General features: G+C 33.3%; 1 protein-coding gene across 3 annotated transcripts in view; it reads left to right on the top strand.

Annotated features, from left to right (window-relative positions):
• Positions 1 to 15,574, top strand: part of CHM (CHM Rab escort protein) — a 195,980-nt gene that overhangs the window by 15,868 nt on the left and 164,538 nt on the right. For all 3 annotated transcript variants that reach the window (XM_059051264.2, XM_067023264.1, XM_067023265.1), the window contains exon 2: positions 7,467 to 7,533. In XM_059051264.2, coding sequence (XP_058907247.1) covers positions 7,467 to 7,533 — 67 coding nt within the window. The remainder of the gene's footprint in view (positions 1 to 7,466; positions 7,534 to 15,574) is intronic.

Raw genomic sequence — 15,574 nt, forward strand, 5'->3', positions numbered from 1 at the left:
AAAAATTAACATAAATTTTGTGAGTTAATATTTTAATGGATAGTATATTTATCCAAAGTTCTAAAAATTACATAGATATTAATAGCAGTATTTTCTCCCATGAGGAAGAAGTCCATAGGTATTAAATTACTACATTTATTAGTATGTTTGATATTTCGTGTGGGTCAAAGTGAATTACAATAATTGTCAATTTTAAAACAGTATTTTTATCTATACTTCTTGGAATTTCCCTAAGCTACTTCACTGGCAGTTTTTTTCTTTTTAAGGTAACCACTAAAAAGTGAATATAAGATATAAACCTTTTAACTTATAATTTGATAGGAATGAACAAAACTACTTAAACCTGGGTTGAAATTTAATTTCTGTCTAATTTTGTGATGTCACTTTTTTTGAGTGGCTGTGACATGAGTTAAGTGGGTCGTTTTACCTTTGCATTGCTCAATCTAGTCAGTTCTGTACCTAATGTTGTTTATGCTTTGTTTACGATGGTACAGAAGGTCTGTACATAGGGTTTTTTAAGTAGTAAAGGATGTGGCTCTCTAAAAGCTTCTTATACTCACAAGTTTTTCCTTGCCAGTAATTCTACTTTATTCCTAAAAAAAAGAAGTTATTCTTTATAAAAAGTCACAGTAAATTTTCTAGTTCTATGTAATTTTCTTTCCATTCTGGTCTTCACTAGTTATAAATAACACATGAAATGGCTTTCAAAGTAGAAAGCAGGAATCCATTTTGAAATGTTCTATAAAATAAAGAGTGATTTATGGTTTCATGTGATTTGGGCTGAAAGCACTCAGGTTTTGGCAGGTCATCAAAGTCCTGTCAGGGGAATCTATTATTTATTGTTTGATATGCTGGGAGTGGTGTAAGTACTTTATTTAATGTTTATCTTATGTAAGTATAGTGTTAGGAAAAATCAATTCCAGATACTAATACAATTTTAAGAATATATCATACAGTGCTAACCTAAATATTGTAGTTGTAAGTGATGAGGTGCAACATTAAGGATTTGGATTAAAAGGGGATTTTGAAAAATGAATAAATGATGGTTTTGTTCCTATAAAATATTTTAGATAAGATTCTTGAAAACGCTAATTTCATACCTTTTGGGGCTTGATTTTAACTTCGTTTGATAGTGAAATATCTTTATTTTATCTAGACAGGTTTTGGAAAATCATAGAGCTGGGACTATGTGTTTGTTATATGATCATATAACAAACATTCTATAAGCTTCTAATATATTTTTTCTAGTTGCCAACTTTATAACAGAACCTCAATTGAGAAGGACGTAATGTAACAAACCTCAGTTTCCCCTGTTACAAGCTGCTATGAAATGCTAATGTAATACCTAGTATTTATCTGTGTTTGATAAAAATGACTTGCCAGTAAAAGTTGATGATCTTGCATCAGATTTATGCATTTTTCCTACAATCCTTTGGCAGAGTTCTTTGAAACAGCCTCACTAATGAATTTAATGGTCATATTTAATGATGTGAAATGTTTAAATGATATTAAGTATTTGATGAACTTCTATAGCATACATCTGGAAAACCCCTATAGTGTACGTATAGAAAAGGCTATTGGACTTCTTTTCAAAAAACGATTTTAAGTTGTTAGATCTTTGAGGATAACTTAAGTCAATAGTAAACAAATGGTAGTTTTTTTCCCTTCAAATAACTTAAGTGTAACTTCAGATTTGTTATTGAAGGGGTAGGAAGAGAAGGGAAGAGAACCAATATTTATTGAATGACAACGACATGCTAGGAGACACTGTGTAAGGTGTTTTATATCATTTTTTAACCTATTCCTCCCTATATCCCTGTGAGATATATTATTAGCCCTATATTACAGTTGGAAACATTATACTTGTATATTTGTACTCAAATTTTTTACAGTGTGTTTCCAGTGTAATGCTGTGTGACTTAATCCTGATTATTTGTTTCTAACTCATGTCTGGCTTTTTCTTGTGGGAGAGACTGTATAATTCATTGTAATAAGCCTATATATGTTCCATATAAATGCCTCACAAGGATGTTGTGTGAATTTGAGTAATGATTCAGAAGCTAAGTAGTTCACTTTTTATGGTGCCAAGTGTTTAAAAAAAGGCTTTATTTTGAAATTAGTCAAGGGTTTAAAAGCTATTAAAATTGAGCTTATAAATATTAATTTAAACAAAACAAGCAGTTAGTTGTTTTACTTATTTTGCTAAATTATAAGTAAGACCAAAAAGTTTAATTATGTTAACTTTTCCTAAGTAAGAATTTAAAAAAAAAGTGAAACCTAAAGCTCCGTGCTGTGCCTAGAGTTATTTTTCTGAAACACTGATTAGATCTTGTTCTTATGGCTAAAATCTTAGACTCCCTGTTGCTTACAGTTTCAAGTTCAGACTCCACAGTTTGGCTCCAACCACTCTTTTGGGAATCACTTTTTGGTACTCTCTTAATTCACCCTTTGCCAAGAATATTCCCTTCCACTTTCCCTTTTCCTTCAGATTTTTTCTTCTACACTTTTCAGTTGTGTTATTACAGATCTGAAAGACCCAGCTGGTTAGTGTCGCCTACTCCTTGGAGCTTTCCATGACTCCCCTCTACAGAGGGAATGCTTCTTTCCTTTGTGTTCCTCTAACAGTTTTAATTACCTTTATTATTTCAGTCCATTTAAGTTCTTATTCTTTAGACTATGAGCTCTTTTAGGCTAGGCATTGCCTTTATCTTTTTTTTTTCCCTCACTACCTATCACAGTGTGTTCTATCCCTCTCTCTCTCTCTTCCCTTTCCCCATTATTGTATGTCTTTCTTCTTTTCTTTCCTTAAACAAGTATTTATAGAGAGTCTACTATGTGCCTCCTCTGTTCAAGGAACTTGGTGTTTATTGAATGGGTAGGAAGAAATATGAAATCCTGGCCAGGAAGACATTATTAACTGTATTATTAGTCTATCGTTCTAATCATTCTAAGCATGAAGATATCTTCTGTTCAACACATATTTGTTGAAAACCTACCACAAGCGCTGCTTTACTGGGGATTCAGTGGTGAATAAAATATACACAGTCCCTGCTCTTGTGAAGCTGACATTCCAGTAGGAAAGTGAGTTGTGGCCACAAAGAGACAGGAAACCCAACCTTGTAAAGTCAGACAAATTGTCCAGACCTCTATGTGTCTGTGGCTTCTTTGTCTATAAAACTGTGTAGCATTATATAACATTAAAGCATATTGAAAGTGCAGCACTTCAAAGGATCTAGAATGGCCAAGACAATATTTAAAAAGAATGAAGTTGGAGGACTTATTCTACCTGATTTTAGGACTTAACTGTAAAATGTACAATAATCAAGACAGTGTGGTAGTGGCATAAGGGTAAACACATGGATTAATGCAACAGAGAGTCCAGAAACAGACCCATACTGACATAGTCAATTGAGTTTTGATAAAGTTACCAAGGTAGGACATAGTCTTCAATAAATCATGCTGGAATAATTGGATATTGACATTAAGAGAGGTACCTAACCCTTTTCCTCATAACATCACAAAATTTAAGTCAAAACAGATCATTGGCATATGGACAACAAAGGGGGAAAGGGTGGGGGTGGGATGAAGTGGGAGATTGGGATTGACCTATATACACTAATATGTATAAAATAGATAACTAATGAGAACCTGATGTATAGCACAGGGAACTCTGCTGTACAGTAGAAACTAACACAACATTGTAAAACAACTGTACCCTAATAAAAAACCATAAAACAAAAAAAACCCCAGATCATTGGCCTAAATCTAAGAGCTAGCACCATAAATCTTATAGAAGAATTTAGGAGAAAATCTTTGTGACTTTGAATAAAGTAAAAGTTTCTTACATAGAATACAAAAAGCATGAATCATAAAATAAAAATTAGTAAGTTGGACTTCATAAAGATTAAAACATTAGCTAATCAAAAACACAAGAAATGAAAAGGTGAGCCATTGATAAAGAGAAAATACCTATAAGGCATATATTTGAAAAAGGACTTGTATCCAGACAATATAAAATTCTCTTACAACTCAATTATAAGAAAGCAATCCAATAATAAAGTGAGAAAAATACTTGAATAGATACCGCACAAAGGAAACTATATGGATGGTCAAAAAGCACATGAAAAGATTCTCAGCGAAATGCAACTTAAAACCACAATGAGATGTCACTATACCCACACTAGAGTTGGTAAGATTTAAAAGACTAAAAATAAGAATTGGTGACAGTGTGGAGCAACTGGAAATCTCATACAGTGCTGGTGGGAATGCAAAACTATATAGCCATTTCAAAAAATGAAGTTTCTTAAAATGTTAAAATACACTTACCATATGACCTGGCAATTCCACTCTTAGGTATTTATCTGAGAGAAATGAAAACATGTCCACTGGAAGATTTATACATGAATGTACATAGTATTATTTCATCATAGTCCCAAACTGGAAACAATCCAAATGCCCATCAACTGATATACAGATTAAAAAAAGAAAATGATGGTATACAATAGATTAGTAACAGCTAGAAAGAATGGAGTGCTGATACAACAACATGGATGAATCTCAAAAGTATCATATTAAGTAAAAAAAAAATCCAGAAAAAAATTATATATACTGTTCTGTATGATTCCATTTACATGAAATTCTAGAAAAGGCAAAACTGGTTTCCTGGGGCATGAGGTGGGGATGAGGATTAATCACAAAGGGGCTTGAGGAAAATTTGGTGGTGATGGAAGTGTTCTAAAACGTGATTGTGGTGGTAGTTGCATGACTGTACATTTACTAAAATCTATTCAGTTAAAAAGCATGAAGATAATAGGCCCTTACCATTTAACACAAATAGCCTATCAGTTTCACGAACTTGAGGGGATATCTGGATGGAAATATTAAGGGAAAACAAATGATAATCATTTTGGTTTTATGTAATTTGAACTTAAATCATGTTCAGTATTATAATCTGTCCTTGGCTTTGCTTTGTCAGCAGAGACATGACTCCTGACAGTGTTGATCGCAACCGTGGGAATAACCATGTGCCTATTTGCCTATCCAAAGTAACAGCTAATTTGATCCAAATAGAGGAGGGTAATTTTATTATTGTTTGCCATTGGAGTTGGCATCTGGTAAAAATGGGTGTATGTTTGGAGTAGTATTTAGGTGAAAATGTGCTTCTAAAATATCTTTCTGAAGAAAATAAAAGTAGGTATTCTTTATAGAGCAAGTACCCTCTGCTAACAACTGAACAACTCTACAAGGTAGATGGTGGTATTCCCATTGATGGATGAAGAAACAAAAGCTAAGAGAAGTCAAGTGACTTGCCTGAGGTCTCATAGCTAGTTAAGCAGCAAAACTAAGATTCAAACTTAGCTCTGTCTGACTGGGACCATGCCCATTTCATTACGTTGCTATCCTGCCCTTACATCCTCATTCTCAGACTCTTGTCCAAGTTGGAAGAGAGTGAATTTACCATGGTAATTTGAATTTGTGATGTTGAATTACTGAATTACTTGATATTTGGCAAGTTATTTAACATTTCTCATCCCATTTTTTTCACATGGATAATACTGCCTGCTTCCCAGGGTTATAATGAGGAATAAATGAGATGATGTATATGAAAATGCATTGTGAATCATAAAGCCCTGTCCTGATGTTTGGTGGTGTATTATTAATGCTGTCATTATTACACACGTAAACATACTACTAATTCTGCTTCCTGAATATTTCTTTGCTATTGTTCTTTTTAAGCCACTTGCTTTTACCATAGTGACTGCATTTCATTAATAAGGAAAGTTATTTTTTAGATATAAAAAGTTCAGATAGTCTTAAGATAAAAGACATTAGAACAATACAGTTTTAACCATTTGAAGAACTAAGTATGCTTAACTACTTAGAATTTCCCTTTCTTCCATTTCCTCCTATACCACAAACTCACTTTTTTCCTGTGTATTATATCCAAAGTTAAGGTTGTAACTTTATGATGGCTTATTTCCAGTAATTGATATTTAATGGCTATATTCAGTACATTTGGTCAGAACTTCTTTTTTTTTTTTTTTTTTTTTTTTTTTTTTTTTTTTTTTTTTGCGGTACGCGGGCCTCTCACTGTTGTGGCCTCTCCCGTTGTGGAGCACAGGCTCCAGCCGTGCAGGCTCAGCGGCCATGGCTCACGGGCCCAGCCGCTCCATGGCATGTGGGATCTTCCCGGACCGGGACACGAACCCTTGTCCCCTGCATCGGCAGGCGGACTCTCAACCACTGCGCCACCAGGGAATCCCAGAACTTCATTTTTGAACCAAACATTTTATACCCACAAAGTGTTCACCACTGGAAAACTCTAGTTCTTCCATGAATGCAGCTGGATCTTTTGTTTAATGTGGTTTTAACTAGAGATTGACTACATCAGTTGCTTCCATATGCATATTGCTTTTTACATAAAGGAGATAATCATTCTCTTTTCTTGAAATCCTTGATGCTTAGTGTGTAGTTTAAACCCTTGCCAAAAAAAATGCTATTTCTTTTCTACTAGGTAAAAATCCAAGAGGACGGGGTATCTCATTGTAGTGAAACAGTAGCAGCACTAAACTTTCAAAACATGCTTTGTTCATCAGACTGATATAAAAGATTTAATAGCCTCTGTTGAAATGGTAGCTCTTATGATAACAAGTTATGGAACAGTCTTGAATTTACAACATAGAGTATTAACTAGCTGATGTAGCTGAACATCTGAATTTTTTATTATAAAATTGTTATCTTTGGTACATTTTTTTTGGTACTGGTAGTAGTAATATATATATATATTTCCTTTTATGATAACAAACTTTATGGTGTGGCTTAATTTAATTCCCAAACAGTAATATTCTTATCAAACTGCTGTATTAACCAGAAGTAAAATAATATATCATGTAAATGGCCTCTTTTTAAATTAGTTTACCTATTTCTTAAACTGAAAAATGTATGCCATTCTCCCAAAGAGGCACTGTGGCTTGGAGCTAAGATTTGGGTTAAAATTTCAGCTCTAGAACTGTTTTTCTTTTTAAAAGCATTGGGCAGCAAGTTAACCAATTTGCACCCTAGTTTCTTCTTAATCTCTAAAATGTGTATGCAGATCCTTCTCTCAGTGCATTTGGGAGAATCAGATGAGCTAGTGTGTGAACATAGTTTCTAAATAACAAAGTGCTATATGAACAATATTTTGACAGTTGCTCATTTATGGTAATTGGCAGATAAAAAGAATTTAAGTACTTGATTTTTAAAAACCTCTCTTCCACATGATAAAATTTTCAGTATTAGTAGTATATGTTTAAGAAACATCATTCAACAGCATAATAATACAAACTATAATTTTGAATACAAGAATGAGCCTCTTTTGTTAAACTCTTCTATACAGCGACGGCATGAACATTTTTTGTGTTTTATATATATATATATATATATATATATTTCTACATTCTAAATGATATAGGTGTATGTTTTTATAGGTTTGCCTGAATCCATCATTGCGGCTGCATGTTCAAGAAGTGGCCAGAGGGTTCTGCATGTTGATTCGTAAGTTTATCAATGGTAGCATTTAATACTACCTAAATACCTCTATACAAAATTAAAATTTAAATACACACACGTGTGTGTGTGTATATATATATACATCCTATATAAACTTTTTAAGTTAGGAAAATAATTGGAATTGTTTAATTTTCACCAAAAACATGTGAAATATATAATGTACGGGTTTTACTATTATACTCTGTGAAATAGTGTTCTCTTTCCTTTGAGGATAAACCAAATGTACCGTAATTTTATTTTTCACAAGAGTTATTTTGTTTTTTTAAATGATAATTCTCCAAGAGGCTTGGAAACCTCACACCTGACCTTTTAATTATATACATGTGTGGGTGTGTAAAACCTGTATATGCTGTTGTATTTTAGGCTTTGCATTTGATTGTTGAAAAAATCGGCTGATAAGAATATGTGGTTTTCTTAAAATTCATCAAAATTTAAACTATTAGAAAAATCTAGAATATCTAGAATTTCGTTTTCCCCCTTTTCCCTTAAATGTGATGATAAAAAGGAAGTTAATGGAAAAGTCAAGTTTAAGATAAAGCATAAATCTTTCCCTTCCTGCTTCCTCCTGAAACAAACCCTTAACTTTTTGCCTATCTATTTAGTGCTTTTGACCATTGTATTGTGGCCTTTTAATTGTTCATTAAATAGGAGTAGAAAGGAAACAAGAAATAATGACTTTATATTTTCTGTTTGATAGTAACTGCAAGTTTTTCAGAATGTCAGAATACTAAGAATAACAAGATTTGTTGTAGTTCACAGTGCCTTCTCATATATTATCCCATTGTAAATATGTAGGAATCCAAAAGTGGTATTAGTTCATTTACACTTTCTAAATTTATTTTCAAAGCATATTAACTCCTCAGTTATTGGATGAAATTTCTAAATTAAATTAGTTTCTGTTCTCAAGTCCTGCTCTTGGAATTCTCTTTCACTATCATATGTGTAACTGCTGTGTTAATGTCTTATTTCAGTCTTTTTGACATATGGATTCACATGCTGAAAAAGTTGCTGCCTTGAAAGCTGAGGTACTGGGCCAGTGTGCTTTAAAAAGGCTTAATAAGAATGTAAATTCAAATTTATTTCTGATAATGTTAATTAACCTAAAATTGAAAATAAAATCTTAAATTTCCCAAAGTTATTTGTTGTGCTCGCACTGTAAGCTCCTTCCATATCAGTTTCTTTACAAGTTATATAATTTAACTCTCATCACAGCTGAGTGAGGAGGGTGGTGTTATCCCAGTTTAGCAAATGGGGGTGGGATGTGAGGCATAGAGAGGTTAAGTAATTTTTCTAACTTTACCCAGCTAGTGCATGTCTAAGTTTAAATGCAAATTTAGTTTGTGTTTTCTTATTCTAAAACCTGAGCTCTTCACACAATGAAGAATATTTTATAAATCACATAGGGTTTACTGATATTAAAAAGTAAATTTTGATTAGGAATATAAGAAGCTAAGTCTAATTTCAGTAAACAATGAATCAATTAGAAAGAGTTGATAATGTTAAGAACTTATACCTTAATACATAGTATTTCAAAGTGACAAAACTTTTTTCTTCTATTTTAGAGCCTCAGGCTTGGTAGCTTTTGAGAGTTTAGATACATCTAGGTATTGATTTATAGAATGTTTTCCTCCTCTGAGCCAGGTTTAAATATGTTCTCATTTTTGTTCATTTTAGCATTTATGGTTCTTCATAGTTAGATTCAATCTTCCCTAGCCCTTTCATTTCTGCTTTACATCTACAATAGTACCATATGTCTCTGTTCCACAAACATACCTTACCATGCTTTCTTTTTTTTTAAACACCTTTATTGGAGTATATCTTTTTTTAAAATAACTTTTAAATTGTGGTAAAAAGAACACATAACATAAAATTTGCCATCTTAACTATTTCTAAGTGTATACAGTTGAGTAGTGTTAAGTATATTCATATTGTCGTGTAGCAGATCTCCAGGACTTTTGATATTACAAACCTGAACTCTATACCCATTAAACAATAACTCTCCATTCCACTTCCCCCTAGCCCCTGGCAACTACCATTCTACTTTCTGTCTCCATGAATTTTACTTCTCTAGATACCTCATATAATTGGAATCATATGTTATTTGTCTTTTTGTGATTGGCTTATTTCAGTCAGTATAATGTCCTCAAGGCTCATCCATTTTGTATCATGTGTCAGAATTTCCTTCCTTTTTAAGGCTTAATAATATTCCATTGTATGTATGTACTATATTTATTCATCTGTTTATAAACATTTGACTCACTTCCACCTCTTGACTATAGTGAATAATGCTGCTATGAACATGGATGTGCAAATATATCTTCAAGATCCTGCTTTCAGTTCTTTTGGATATATACCCAGAATTGATACAATAATTCTATTTTTAATTTTTTGAGGAACTGCCGTACTACTTTCCATAGCAATGGTACCCTTTACATTTCAACCAAGTTCCCATGCTTTGGCTCCAACTGGGAAGTTTTGTATGGGCTTTTAAGCTAGAATACCTGGGTTTAAGTCCTGGTTTCTTCACTTACTAGGTGTGTAACCTTTGACAAGTTACTTAATCTTTCTGTAACTCAGTTTCTTGATATAAAGTGCATTATAATAGTAATTTATAAGATTGTTTATTGGATTAAATAAAATAATCAATGTAATGGATTTATAACAGTGCCTGAAACATAGTAAGCCCTTAGTAAATGTTAACTTATATTACTCTAACAATACTGTTGTTTGTTGTTGTTGAGAAATGTCCTTCTTTGATAGGTGAATTCTCTTTTTTATTTTCTGATTGCTTTGATATTCTTCTGTTTGTCTTTATATAGTCTTCTTATCTGTCAAGGTGTGGATTTTATTTCTATTTATACTGTTCAGAAATTGTTTTGTTGCTTGAAATCAGATGATTTATGCCTTTTGTTGGTGGGAAAACCCTCAACTGTTTCTTCAAACATCTCTCTTCTTTCTTTTGGAAATTCTCTTATAAATTGCACCTTTTCATTCTATCCTTTATGCCTTTTAATGTCACCTTCGTATTTTTCATCTTTTTACATTTTGATACAGCATTCTGAGTAGTTTCCTCAGCTTTATCTTCTTGTTCTGGGGTTAGCAACTATGGCCCACAGGTCAGCCACTTTTTTTTTTTAAATAAAGTCATATTGGAACACATGCTTATTACATACTTATAGATATACATGTTTACATATTGAGTATGGCTGCTTTCACACTACAAAGTCAAAGAGTTAAGTAGCTGCAGCAAAAACTGTGTGGTCTGCAAAGCCTAAAAATTTACCATCTGGCCCTTTATAGAAAATGTTTGCAGACCTCTAGTTCATTAATTCTGTCTTTAGATGAGTCTAATTTTCTATTTATCCTAGCTATCATTTTCTTCAATGATTTTCATTTCTAGAAGTCCTGATGGGTTATTTTTTAAAGCCATCATGTTCTTTCTTTGTGTTTTAATTCATTTTTTTTTAAAAGGTGTGAAGTATTTTATGTGAAGTTCTTTGAGGTTTAATACTGCTGTTTGTCATTTTCTCTGCATCTTCAGGGTCAGTACTTTTTCTTATTTCCTTTCCCTAAAATTTCCAGTTTTTCTTTAGTGGGGCTTTATCTGTGGGAACGCTGTGTGACCTGTTTGAGGGGGTATGTTCGTACTAAGTGGTTTTGCATTTACTTTTGCCTGGTCAGCCAGTGCTATTGCTGACCATATTAGTTTCCTATTGCTGCTGTAACAAATTACCACAAATGTAGTAGCTTAACACAACACAAATTTATTCTTTTACAGTTCTGCAGGTCAGAAGTATGAAATGAATCTTATGGGTCTGAAATCAAGTTGTAGGCAGGCAGTGCTACATTCCTTTTGGAGGACTCAGGAGAGCATGTGTTTCCTTATCTTTTTCAGCTTCTAGAGGCCACCTCATTCCTTGGCTCATGGCCCCTTCTTCTGTCTTCAAGAGCCTCTCTTCACCCTCTATCATGCTACCTTGTTTTTCTGCCCTTGACCTTCTTGCCTTCCTCATAAGGAACCTTGTGTTTACATTGGGGCCTACCGGGATACCGTAGGATATTCCTCCCATCTCAGGGTACTTTATTTATGCATGTTAGCAAAGTCCGTTTTGCCATATAAGATAACTTATTCACAGCTTCTGGGGATTAGGACATCGACAACTTTGGGAAGCCATCATCTACTACACTGGCTCAAAACAATTTGTATGTTAATTTCTAGGCTTGAGGGTTTTTGGTTTACGTGAGTAGTATGTATTAGAACACCATAATCACCTGTGGTTCAAGTTTGCAGTTGTAAATTCTCATAGAAATTTCCCCTTCTGCCTACAGCCTGCTTCAACAGTATCCCATCATGTACTCTCTCTAAGTATACAGTATGTTCTCATATCTTTATGCCTTTTTTTCACGCTGGTCCCTATTCTATGTGAATAGAGTACTCCTTCTTTAGGACATAGCTAGTATGCCACTTTCTAGTGATGTCTTCCTTGATAATCCAAGTAGTATTACTTTTTCTATTTGCCTGAACTTTCAAGTATTCTGTACGTTCTTATAATATTTTTCACACAGTATTATTATTGTTTATAGATCTCTTGGCTCTATTAGACTCTTAGAGATTAGGGATCATGTCTTAGTCATCTTTATATCCCCAGTGCCTGAGAGGTCTGGAATACAGCAGTCCCTAAATAAATATTTGATAAATATTATATATGCCAAGCCACTGTTCTAGTGATGGGAATTTAGAATTGCCTCATATATGCTCAGTGCAACATTGGTCCTTGCTCATCTACAGATGGTAGATTCATGGTAGTTTGGAAGGGAGTTATCAGTTGATGAGAAAGTTGAGGTTTGCCCATAGCCAAACAAGCAGATGACTGGGGAAAAACTCAGATCTTATTCCTATTCCAACATTCTTTGAAATATACCACACTGTCTTTGTTGTTGATGTACCTGTATATATTTATTAAAAACCAATTAGTTGAATTATTCTAACTAATTCTAATTTGTAGACACAGTAGAAAATCATTACCGTGTATTTTTGCTTATTTCTCAATTAAGTTCTGTTGAATAGATTAGAATCATGCATCTCAAACTGTAGTGGTGTTTTGGCGCTTGGGGTGATTGTGGCATATGAAGCCAAAGGATAAACAGTGGAGCATCTGCCTGGTGTGTAAATTTTATAAACATCATAATGCATTAAATGCATTTAAATATTAAGATTTTCTGAACAAATTTTAGATTTGTGGTAAAGTTGAAAAATTAGTACAGAGAGGTTCTGTATATACTTTATTCAGCTTCTCCTAATGCTAACATCTTATATAGCCGTAGTACCATTATCAAAATTTAGAAATTAATATTGGTGGAATATTAACTACTAAACTGTAGACCTAATTTGAATTTCACTGATTTTTTTCAATAATGTTATATTTCTGTTTCAGGTTCTGGTCCAGGATCCCACTTTGCATTTAGTTGTTAATAGTCTCAAATTATCTCCCCCAAGGTACACTAATGTTTGCCTAATGGTCATTTTCTATTTTCCTCTTCCCATCTTCACTTATTTATTGCAATTCTTCTGTAAATAAGAGCTGTCTCTTCTTCCTCATTTATTTATTTATTAAATTATATGTATCACTGTGGGTTCATAGATATTTATTTTATACTATGGTTTATAATATCATACTACCATTGTTTATTTTGTTCTTCAAATTGTTCCAGCTTTGGTCATTGTGAGTTCCTTCCAGTTGGTTCCTGTGTCCTTGTGAAATATCCTATCCTTGTTTGAGCACTTCCTTACTTTCTGACACTGCAAGATGCTCCAACCTCATCTTGTGTTTTCCCTGCTCCAGCCCTAGAATCAACCACTTTTCCAAGAGCCCTCTCTCTGTGTATTTGAGAATGGGATTTAGAAACCAAGTTGTGAATACTCGGTATCATTCCTGCTGGGCTTCCCTTTTCTCCACATCCTCTCCAACATTTGTTATTTGTGTTCTTTTTGATGATAGTCATACTGACAGGTATGAGATGATATCTCATTGTGGTTTTGATTTGCATTTCCCTGATGATTATTGATGTTGAGCATCTTTTCATGTGTTAGAGAATGTTCTAATTTCATTCTTTTACACGTAGCCGTCTGGTTTTCCCAGCACCATTTATTGAAGAGACTGTCTTTCCTCCATTGTATATTCTTACTTCCTTTGTTGTAGATTAATTGACTATAAGTACATGGCTTTATTTCTGGGCTCTCTATTCTGTTCCATTGATCTATGTGTCTGTTTTTGTGCCAGTACCAGACTGTTTTGATTACTATAGCTTTGTATTATAGTCTGAAGTCAGGGGACATGATTCCTCTAGATCTGTTCTTCTTACTCAAGATTGTTTTGGCTATTTGTGTTTCCATAAAGTTTTTGAATTATTTATTCAGGTTCTGTGGAAAATGCCATTGGTATTCTGATACAGATTGCATTGAATCTTTAGATTTCCTTGGGTAGTATGGTCATTTGAACAATTTTAATTCTTCCAATCCAAGAACACAGTATATCTTTCCATCTGTTTGTATCCTCTTCAATTTCTTTCATCAGTATCTTATAGTTTTCTGAGTATGGGTCTTTTACCTCCTTAGGTAAGTTTATTCCTAGGTATTTTACTCTTTTTGATGCGATGGTAAATGGGGTGTTTTTTTTACTTTCTCTTTCTGATAGTTCATTGTTAGTGTATAGAAATACAACAGATTTCCATTCATTAATTTTGTATTCTGCAACTTTACTGAATTCATTGGTAAGCTCTAGTAGTTTTCTTGTGGTGTCTTTAGGATTATCTATGTATAGTAAGATGTCATCTGCAAACAGTGACAGTTTTATTTCTTTTCCAATTTGGGCTCCTTTTATTTCTTTTTCTTGTCTTATTACTGTGGCTAGGACTTCCAATACTGTGTTGAATAAGAGTGGTGAGAGTAGGCATCCTTGCCTTGTTCCTGATCTTAGAGGAAGTGCTTTCAGCTTTTCGCCGTTGCGTATGGATTTTAGCTGTGGGTTTGTCTTATATAGCCTTTATTTCATGGAGGTATGTTCCTTGCATGCCAACTTTCTGGAGAGTTTTTATCATAAATGTATGTTGAATTTTGTCAGAAGTTTTTTTCTGCATCTATTGAGAAGGTCATATGGTTTTTATTCTTCAATTTGTTAATGTGGTGTATCACATTGATTGATTTATGGATATTGAGAAATTCTTGCATTCCTGGGAAGATGTACTTTTTTTTTTGTTTTATACTTAAACATTTTAACTTGCCAAAAATGTGATTTTCCAGTTAATTGTAGTGAGCTATATATTACTTTATTCATACAAACACACTGCAGTTTATTTAACCAGTTCTCTACTGCTATATTTGAGGCTGTTTCCAGTTTCCTGTTATAAGCAAAATGTGGACATCCATATACATATGGCTTTTATTTATAAATTTCTAATATTTTGGGAAAAAGGGTATTTCCCCCAATTTTTACCACATTTGTATATTTGTAAAATCACCGTATGATCTTTTTCTTTTTCTCTAATTTAAAAACTCACAAAGTCAGTGACTTTAATGAGATTGTTAACTGCTGTGCCTCAATAAACTTAAGTGTTATGGTAAGGAATTAGGTAAAAGTCTCTCTTTTTTTGCAGGAAGATTTATGTAGTTAGCCAGCAGAATAGTGACCTGAACTGATTATTTCATCCTGATGAACTGTTGAGTGGTATTGTTTTTCTAATCTTGGTTAAAGTCTTTCTTGCATTAAAACATTAAATATTAACTGAGACAAAAGCTATAGGAATAACAGCAGGCAAAAATGTACTTTGAGTTTTTTTATGTGGATGGATTACATTCATGATTTTGTGAAGATCAACTTAGTACTTTAACCTCCTGACACTGTTCACATTTGTATACCATTTAAGTGATGATAGTTGATGGTTCTGAAATGACTCATTATAAAACCCGAAGTACAACCTCTGTTGATTTATAAGCACTATCCACACATTATCACTATCAACAGCAGCT

The sequence above is a fragment of the Kogia breviceps genome, chromosome X, assembly GCF_026419965.1.
Source record: "Kogia breviceps isolate mKogBre1 chromosome X, mKogBre1 haplotype 1, whole genome shotgun sequence".
Classification (NCBI taxonomy): Eukaryota; Metazoa; Chordata; class Mammalia; order Artiodactyla; family Physeteridae; genus Kogia; species Kogia breviceps.